Source organism: Abrus precatorius, unplaced genomic scaffold, assembly GCF_003935025.1.
Source record: "Abrus precatorius isolate BTA unplaced genomic scaffold, Abrus_2018 Scaffold3, whole genome shotgun sequence".
Lineage (NCBI taxonomy): Eukaryota > Viridiplantae > Streptophyta > Magnoliopsida > Fabales > Fabaceae > Abrus > Abrus precatorius.
In genome coordinates this window covers 29,593,048-29,603,360 of record NW_020874373.1, presented here as the reverse complement: position 1 = coordinate 29,603,360, position 10,313 = coordinate 29,593,048, and the positions used below count along the sequence as shown (strand labels likewise).

General features: G+C 28.4%; 1 protein-coding gene across 1 annotated transcript; it reads right to left on the bottom strand.

Annotated features, from left to right (window-relative positions):
* Nucleotides 1-332: 332 nt before the first annotated feature.
* On the bottom strand, nt 333-1,348 carry LOC113863207 (abscisic acid receptor PYL4). The gene has a single exon (XM_027496701.1). It carries the CDS (start codon nt 1,164-1,166, stop codon nt 552-554), a length of 615 nt encoding a protein of 204 aa, XP_027352502.1. The 5' UTR covers nt 1,167-1,348; the 3' UTR covers nt 333-551.
* Between the last annotated feature and the right edge of the window lie 8,965 nt (nt 1,349-10,313).

Here is a 10,313-nt window from a genome sequence, read left to right as displayed (position 1 = left end):
ATCACAACTAGCTAGCCATCGTCACGTTCGCCTTAACTTCTGGAAGCTCACATTCAAAAGCTCTGCATTTCATGTGGAAAAACTTGCAACTCACATCACCACTAGCTAATAATAAATAATAAACTAGTAATCCATTCAAAAACAACACAAACCCGTGATTTTAATTAATTTATCAAGCCCATAGTCGGTGCAATTCTCATCTCATTATAAAATATATGACTAATATATAAATTAATAAACTACGAAAACTAAGGTTCTAATTTTATTAGGACACAATTAACTGTATTGGCCACATGAAAATTACTATAATGAGAACAAAGATTACACTAAGATTACAGGAATCCTTGTTTCATGTTCACTTTCTTAACAAAGAGAAACAATAAAATGATGTTGATCACATAACTGCGCCAAGAAAGAAAAATCTCCTCTTTTTTTTTCTCTTTCTCTTCAGCCAACAAGCTCACACACTAGTGATAATAGTAATAATAATGATAACAAAAAGTATATATAGCATTAATATTACATTAAAAAAAAAAACGAACAGTTTGAAGTTATCGTTGATGCGGTTTCGTTCTGGCCAAGTTCTCGGCGAATTTGGCGAGTGATTGAAGGTTACAGCGAAGGATGGTGTCGACGAAGACGCGAGTGTCGTCGGTAGTGTTACCGGGGGGAACGTCGACGACGTAGGACTCGACGACGACGGTGGCGGAGCGGTGGTTGCCGTCGGAATCGGTGAGGGAGCGAGGGTGGAGGGTGGTGACGGAGCGGTAGTTGGAGAGGCGGTGGTCACCGCCGACCATGCTGAAGCTGATGACGTGGCGCTCGTCGTCGAGAACGTCGAGGCGTTCGGTGCTGACGGCAGCGGGAAGGCCGGAGATGACGTGGACTTCGCGGAGGGTGCCGACGTCGCCGTCGCCGAGGATGACGTGGCAGCTCTTGACGAAGTGTTTGTAGGCTTGGGGGTTGTCGAAGCGGCGGACAACGGACCAGACGGTGGAGACGGGGGCGGCGATTTCCTGAACAACGGCGGAGCAGCACTGGTTGGCGGCGACGGCGTGGGTGTGATAGCGGGCGACTACGTCGGGAACGGTGGGGGTTGTGATGGGAGGGTGGTGGTGGTGGTTTGGTCTGTGAAGGAAAGATGAGTTTGGAGGATTTGGTGGCATTTTTTGTGTGAGTTTTGATAACAAAACAAGTGATGATTATTATTATGAAATGCTTTGAGTTTTGGGTTTTGGAAGTGAATGGGATGTTTGGTGTTTTGAGAGCGAGAGAGAGCGAATGGGTTTCTCTTTGAAGCTTTAGGGAAGTTAATTAACTGAAGTTGGAGGGACCAAAGGTACAAAGCGGGTTTCAGTTAATTTAGGAGTTATTGGATTGTATATAGCAATTTTTGGGCAAAGAATAAGGAGAGATAGAGATAGAGATAGAGATAGAGAGAGAGAGAGAGAGAGAGAGAGAGGGGTTATTGTGATTTATGAAGGGGAGGGTCGGCGTCTTGGATTTTCAAATAGGTTATTCAATTTCGAGTAACCACCTTCCTTCTTTTTTTTATTGTTCCAATTGTTGCATTCCATAATGATCTCTCAAGTTATTTTAATCAAGAAAGAAGGACAAAATAATAATAAAGTATTATTATTTGTGTAAACTTGAAGGAGCTTAAACGATGAGTATATTGTGATCTAGAAAGAAGCTACTATTACTCTAGCCAGTTGAAAGGCACTTGAACAGTGTAATTAATATTTACTAGAGTAATTAACAACAGAGAATACCAACGTAGATTGCATACATCATGCTGTGGTGTTGGCTTTTTATCTTGTTACATACAATTAAGATGCAGGTGATATGCACTGAGGGTAGTATAATGGAGCCACATAATAATATGTTCCAATAGGACATAACGACATAAGGATGACCCCTAGACAATATCTAAGACCATTGATCCACATGCATCTTTATGGTAACCGTGTTTATGCTTCCCTTCAATAAAAATATATATAATGAATCATCATCAGTGTGTGTATAGCTCCTTATATTACTATTTGTTAATGAATTATTAAAAATATTTGTATTTATGTAGCAAGAATTATTAAAAGGAGCATTGTATACGGTACATAAATTTCAATTAATTTTTCCAGGGCAATAATCATAGTTAAATGAATTTACGAGAGTTTGAATTAATTAAGACGGAATTATTTTAATTTAACTAAGAGTCTCGAATTCAAGTCTAAAAATATAACTGCATTAAATATTTTAAATGAAAGTTCCATTGTTCACAGTTAGTGTGAGTAAAATTGTTTTAATGTAATAAAAATAACTTATGAGAATAAAAAGAATTAAATGGTAAGTGATGAAGGGTGGAAGGTAGTGCATAGATTGATTGAAATGAATGATCAAGTTGCAGGACAGGGTCGTAAGCTATGAGATCAGATTGGTGTTTCAGTGTTTCTTACATGGAAAGAAGCGTTCAGAAAACTGAAAAAGCACAAAAATTCACGTTTAACAACATTTACAATTACAAACGTCGTTGTTTCAAATAGACAAATCCATTAAGAAAAGTGATAATTCAAACCCTTGACAGATACCCAGCTCTGCACACTGCAGACGCAGAAGGAGCACAATTTTAAATAATTATCCATAAAATTATTTTATTTATGAAAATAATATCAATATTTTTGTGATCATAAAATATAAAATCTATTTATACCTTTATTTATTATAAATTTTTATTAATTATTATTTAAATACATTTATTTAATATATAATGAATAAACTATGAATTTAGTCTTTATAATTTTTAAAATTTATTAAAATAATTTATAAATTAAGTAAAATTGTTATTTTAATTTATAATATATGTAATTATAAATTATTATAGTTCTAATAATTTTAAACATTTATCAAACTAATCTTCAATTTAAATAAAATTTCATTTTAGTTTTTAAAATATATAATTATAAATTATTTTAATTTTTGTCATTACTTAAATATTAATTATTTTAACTAACAAACTGATTTAACACGTAAATTTTTAGTTATTCATTTCACATGACATTTGACGATAATATGTTTTGAAGTTTATTTTTTTAAAATTTGTTAATTATTTTTTACATTATTATTAAATATTAAATATCATATTTACAGAAAATTTATTGATAAATTATATATACATTAAATGTTAAGTAAATTATATTTTTTACGTAATTATTAAATGCTATTTTTTATTTTATTTGTTAAAATAATTAATGTATAAGATTATAGAAATAAATGATTGATATTTGTATATACATTGAAAACTAAAATAACATTATATTTAGATTAAATATTATTTAATAAATTTTCAAAATTATAAGAATTAAAATGATTGACAATTACCTATGTTGCAAATTAAAATAATGTTCTATTTTGTTTGAAAATTTATTTGATATATCTTAAAAACAATAAAGATCAAAATATTAATTTTCTTAATAAATAATTTGCTTATTTAATTATTTAATATTATAAGTATTTTATAATAAAATATAAATTTGTAGATATAGTTATTCTTATTAATTTTAATGAATTAAATATTTTTTTTTATAAATAGGACTGAAAGTAATATTATATAATATTTTAATATATACTTAAAGATAAACAATAAAAAAATTAATAAACATTAAAGTTTTTATTTAAAATTATAAATTTAATATTATCAATATACTTAATTTTATAAATTTTAATAAAATATAATTATAATTTTTTATAAATGTCTTTAAATACACATTAAAAATTATTATATCATCAAAAATTGTAAAATTTTACAATAATTATTTTAAAAAATTATCTTAACTGTAAAAAAAAAAAAAAAACTTTCACTATATATTAAAATAAACTCTGAACTTATTCTAACAAAAGTTTTCACAAAAACCCTTGATATATGCAGTAAAATTTTCACTGAGTTTAGCAATGTTATTTGCGCATGAAAGAATGATAATAATCTTTATGACGAGTGTATAGGTCTTGAAATAATGTTTATTTGAGTTTAGTTTTGTTAAATTTGGAAAATATAAATGCATTTGTTGACTGCAACGCAACACACCGCATAGACGCATACCTTATTTTCCACAATGGAAACGCAGCCTCATCATCTATCTGTATTTGCGAGAGACCATTTTGTCGCTTTAATGGGATGAACCAAACTGTTTTGTTTTCTTTGTTCAAAACTTGAAAGTCTCAAACCACGCGTGACCATGCCAGCCGCAGCGGCCAAATTCACACTTTGGACCCATTTTATAGGGCATGTCTAGGGAATTTCATATACCCCACTCCCCCATCCAATGCTATTGCCTATTGCCTATTGCCTATTGCCTCCCAAGTTGGTTTCTCAATGCAATGGGACCATGCATTTCAACTACTTCACTTTATTACTTTTATTTGTGCCTGTAATTTTAGGTTCAAAACTACGAAATCTAGACCACCTGCATGTAAATTTATGGATACTCACTGTTAACGGATATGATTTAATCAATATCAAATTTTGAGAGAAATTCTCGTTTCAATCTAAATTAACTTGATCAATTTTTATTAAGTTAAAATATCAAACCTGCTACTAAATTGGATTAAATCAAAATTAGAATTTTGAAATATTTAATTCAATCTACGCATTTTGGTTTGTTTTGTAAAGGAAATGAACAACGATCCTAAAAGAATATTATTTGCTAACTGTTTGACATTAAATTAATTTTTATTAAAATGGTCTTTGATTGACATTAATTAAATTATTAGTATAAATATTGAGGATCTATACTAACGCCGTGTATATACATCATACTAATAGACGATTTTGTTAATGTAAAAAAATATAAACATTATCAGCATATAAAATATAAGCACCTTTGTTAATATAAAAATAATATACGTTATTATTTTATCATAGGGTCAAGGTAGATGTACAATGTTTATATTAATAATTTATTTATTTTAAAATAAAAATTATACTTGTAAAAAAAAAACTATGATAACGATCGTAAATTTGGTAGTTATTTTTTTAACATAAAATAATGAGAAATGCTAGTAATATATTTTTAATACACTGTATTAAAATTTGAAAAATTATGAGTCTTATTATTGAATAATTTTTATATTTTTTAGTTTTTAATAAATTTTAATTAATAATATGTTAAAAAATGATTTGTACCCGTCCTCTAAAATATAGCAAAGTGAATATTATAAAGCTAAGTTATTAATTGCTGGTTTTAGAAGTTATATGGCCGTTGCATTATTTTTCTTGTTTAAACAACTTGCATGCTTTTTAATATGAATTGAAAGCGATTCTTTGTAAATTAAATTGGGTTCTTCCATTTTGAAAGGAAAAGAGGAAGTTGATATTCTCTTGTATGCTTTGATTGCTTCTTCTTCTTCTTCTCCCACTTGATTATATCCAAATATAATAAACGTGATTCCCACCCAATATGGCCCATCTCAAAATTAGACTGATTCTATAGGTCCCCCACCCCAACTCATATATCATTAAGAAAAGGTTATTTCTTAGGTGTTTCACTCTTTCAGGGTATTAATGTCTTTCTCATTTTGTACTAATTAAATTTAAATAAGTGTATAATATACATTCATGACTTTTATTTGACATTTTATTTTTAACTAGTTATAATACCTATATTTTATACATATGATTTAAATATTTTAACAATGACATTATAATAAAATAAAAATTCTAGCATATTAGAAATATAAAAATTACAATAGAATAGTATTTAATTAGAAAAAATAATAGTTAAATAAAACAATTTAGATACATTATAGAATTAATAACATTTTAATATTTTTAAAATCACAACAAATATTAAATTATACTAAATTAAATAATAGATAATTTTTTTGTTAACAGGTATAAAATATCATATACAATTTTAAAAATAATTATTATGTAGATGATTTTGCTTAAAAAAGACCATTATTTTATGTTAAACAACAATAAATACTAGAATTTTATATTTATTTTATAAAAATAATTATTATAACTACCTTCATAATATGTTAGGAGGGGTTTGCTATTTATTTTAATTATTCATAAATTATTTTAAATTTATGTACGGTGGTTTATAAATAAAATTTTCATTATGTTTTTTCAAAAAAATAAATTAATATAATAATATTAGAAACTAAATACAAATAATTTTTTTAAATAATAGTTAAACAAATAATAGTTAAACAACAATACAAATAATTTTTTTTAAATATTTAACACAGCATTATTGAAGATAACATTATTTATTATTTTAAATATTGATATGTCATTATTTATTATTTAATTAATAGTAAAATATTGATATGTCATTATTGAAGATAACATTATTTATTATTTTAAATATTGATTTTGTTAAGTATCATTCTTGAAAGTGACTTGCAGTTGGATTGTTGGAAAGATTGATTGTATATGTCAATTGAATTGACGATCCCTTGACACGTATTATCAATTCTCTCTAGAGTTGTAACAGGTTGAAGTACCCTTTATACTCTGAATTAATCCTTAATAAAATGTTGATACTTAACAAAAAAAAAATATTTTGACACATCAAGTAATTGGTAAATACAATGTAAGAAATAAATTAAAAATTATAGTATTTTATATTTATTTTACAAATGTATAATATTATTTAATAAATTTAATTTTGATACATTGTCAATGTAAAAATGTTTACTTTATTAGCAAATTAAAATATATTATTGATATAATTTTTATTAGTTATGGCATAACTAATTTAGAAAATATTCACTTTTTACATATTTTATTTAACCAATCTAAAATATCTTCACTTATGATATCACCTAATATGAAAAATTATTGTTAAATGATGTAAATACTTGGCTTCAATCCTCTTTTCTCCTCTTTCTTATAATTTTTAATGCATTTGATAACAGAGAATGCTTTCATTTGAGGAAGTACTAAGTTTCTTAATAGATGATCTTGATTTAAAAGTAACTGACTTCCTTTATCTTTTTTATTGATAGCCTTTCAATCTATGGCTTATAAATTTTGAGAGAACTCCAGAAGCACATAAAACTTAACCATAGTAAGATCTTTAACTTCTTAGATGATTAAACCTTTGATAGCCAAGTATTTGAAAGACTTCTAAATATCTTTTTAAAATGTTATTTTTTTATTAAGAAATTTGAGCACATTAATAAACAAATCATCACCTATTTATTATGTCTTCCTCATTCGTCTTAAACATATCGTCTTGATATCCAAGCATAGTGTCTTGCATCTATTTGACAAACATACATCTATAAACTTTCATATTCAAGTTTCTATAACACACTACTAGCTCATGTTATAACGACTAAGCTATGAAGAATCTTATCACCTATAAGCTTGAAGTATCAAAGTTTTATAAAAAAGATTCAATTATCAAATCTTTTAGTGTTATATTTTGTTTAAAAAATATATAATTTTTTTTAAAAATATTATTTTAATATAATAATTTATTATCAAAATCTTAAAGTGTTAATCAAGTTAACTTTAAGCCTCATAAAACTAGCTTATGCATTTATAATGTTTGTATAGGTCTATTTTAAATTTATTTCATTAAGCCTTATAGTCAAACTTAAAAAAATTATTAAAAGTGCAAATAAAGTGATTCCATAATTCACGTGACCCTTCGCAACTCTTCTAAGAATTTTCACCCTTTCATTTAAGAAAGTCGCTTTCATATTTATTATGTCTTCCTCATTCGTCTTAAACATATCGTGTTGATATCCAAGTATAGTGTCTTGCATCTATTTCACAGTCATACATCTATAAACTTTCATATTCAAGTTTCTATAACACACTACTAGCTCATGTTATAACGACTAAGCTATGAAGAATCTTATCACCTATAAGCTTGAAGTATCAAAGTTTTATAAAAAGATTCAATTATCAAATCTTTTAGTGTTATATTTTGTTTAAAAAATATATAATTTGTTTAAAAAATATTATTTTAATATAATAATTTATTATCAAAATCCTAAAGTGTTAATCGACTTAACTTTAAGCCTCATAAAATTAGCTTATGCATTTATAATCTTTATATAGGTCTATTTTAAATTTATTTCATTAAGCCTTATAGTCAAACTTAAAAAAATTATTAAAAGTGCAAATAAAGTGATTCCATAATCCACGTGACCCTTCGTAACTCTTCCAAGATTTTCCATCCTTTCATTCAAGAAAGTCACTTTGCTAGGGTTTGCTTAACTCTAGGATTGTGTTGATGTCCTTGTCTTGCATCGGCGATCTAGGTGGTTTTTGGTGGCTTGAGGAGGGTTTCTTCCTTGGATTTTCTCTTGGTTGACTCTCGTGAGGGAAAATGGAGCATCCTAATGCATATGTATGCTCAACGGAAGAAAGAGACATCTTATTTCGCAGTAAGAAGGTTAAGAAAGCCTCAGCTCCCCTTAAAGCTACGTTGGAAACCATAATGCAAGAAGATACCTTGAATGAGGATATTTCGAATCAAGTGCTTTCTAACTGTTAATCCTTTCATTGCATGTCATGCAAAGATAAGGTTCTTGTTGGTAATAACTTAGATCTTATATTAGGAGACAATGAGATTATTATATCTGTTTTGGAAGACCTTAATATTCCCCTGGAGTATAAGGAACCTGTAACTGACTATAATAATGACCAAAACCTTTGCCTTAAACTTAAAATTCCTCTAGAGGACCATGAAAAGTGGTGTAACCCCTAGAAACTTACGTTGATAGTGAAACTCTTAGGAAAATCCATTAGTTTCAATTTTCTGAATCAAAAATTTAATATTTTGGATAAAAATGGTAGTATAAAAATTTTAGATCTTAATAATGATTTCTTTCTTGTTAAATTTTAAAATATAAAGGACTAAAAGGTTGTCCTCTTTGAGGGAGCTTGACTTATTTTAAACCATTACTTGTTAGTTTAGAGATGGAGGCCTTTGTTTAGGCCTAAAGATTATACCTTTAGGAAATAAGTGTGTGGGTTCATATATCAAACCTTCCTTTTGAACTCTATAGCGACAAATTTTTGTGTCATGTAGGTTCTTGCTTGGGGTCAATGCTGAAAGTTGACCTCTACACTTCTCTCCTTGCTAGAGGTAGATTTGCTAGAATATGTATTGAGTTAGATTTAAATAAGAAACTTTTTCTTTCTTTCAAAGTCTTAGATCAGGAATTTAGGGTTGATTATAAGGGACTTCATCTCATATGTTTTCACTGTGGTAGGTATGGGCACAAATTAGAATCCTATATGGACTTCAACTTGAACCCAAGGAATGTAATTCTAATAATAATGATGAGTCTGTTCCTCATATTGCTGTCTCTAGTAATGACATTCAGGATATGTTGGAGGATAAGGGTTTTGAGGAACAAAGCAAATTCAGTCCTTGGATGCTAGTTAAGAAATCTTTCAAGAAGAAAATTGGCTAGTTTCCTTCTTCAATTGCCTCTAATGGTAAAGGTAAGGAGCCTCCCTTAGGTTCTAGGTTTGATATTTTAGGCAAATCCTCTTATGAGGAGTGTGAGGGATTTCCTTATGAGCAAATAGCTCTAACAAACAGTGGTGTAATAGAAATAGAACATTCCGTTTTCCTCAAAGTTAGGTCTGTTAGTAAAAATTTACCTAAGTCTAATGTCCATAAATTTCCTAACAAAGATTCCAAAATTAAAATAAAACCTAAGGCTGAGAAAGCTAGAGGAAAAGGAACTCTTAGCTCTTAGTCTGAAGGACCCCTAGACAAAGAGCTTGGTCTAAGTTCCTTACTTTTTAACAGTATGAATAAGGAAGTCTTTGCTTTAATGCATCAAATGCAAAAAAAAAAATAAAAAAAAATTAACAAACTTTCCTAAGGCTACTCCATTCAAGATTTACTAGGGATGAACCTTAGTAAAGGTTGGGCTCATTAGAATGAGCTAGCCACATCCCCAACAGACAAACCTCCTAATAAGGATCCTCCTATGGACATAGTGGCAGGTAATGATACTAGTTTAGGGGCATATGACCCTCAGTTATTGGATTCCCATTTAGAGTCTCCTCTTCATCAATTAGATGCCTAATATTTTCCTTTTATCTTCATGAATTGCTTATTTTGGAACTCTAAAGTGCTAGAAATAGGTCTTTTGCTAGACTTGTCAACGACCTCATAGTCAATTTTAAACTTGATTTTGTAGCCCTTTTTGAACCTAAGGTCAGTCTTGGAAAGCTGATATGATAATTAACAAAATCAATCTAGATGAAACTGAGAAAGTAGATGCTTTGGGCTTTTCAAGAGGTATTTGGTACTTCTAGAATACTAGGCGGGTTA

Coding starts and splice junctions, on each gene's coding strand:
- LOC113863207 (XM_027496701.1), bottom strand. CDS start 1,166: ATGCCACCAAATCCTCCAAACTCATCTTTCCTTCACAGACCAAACCAC.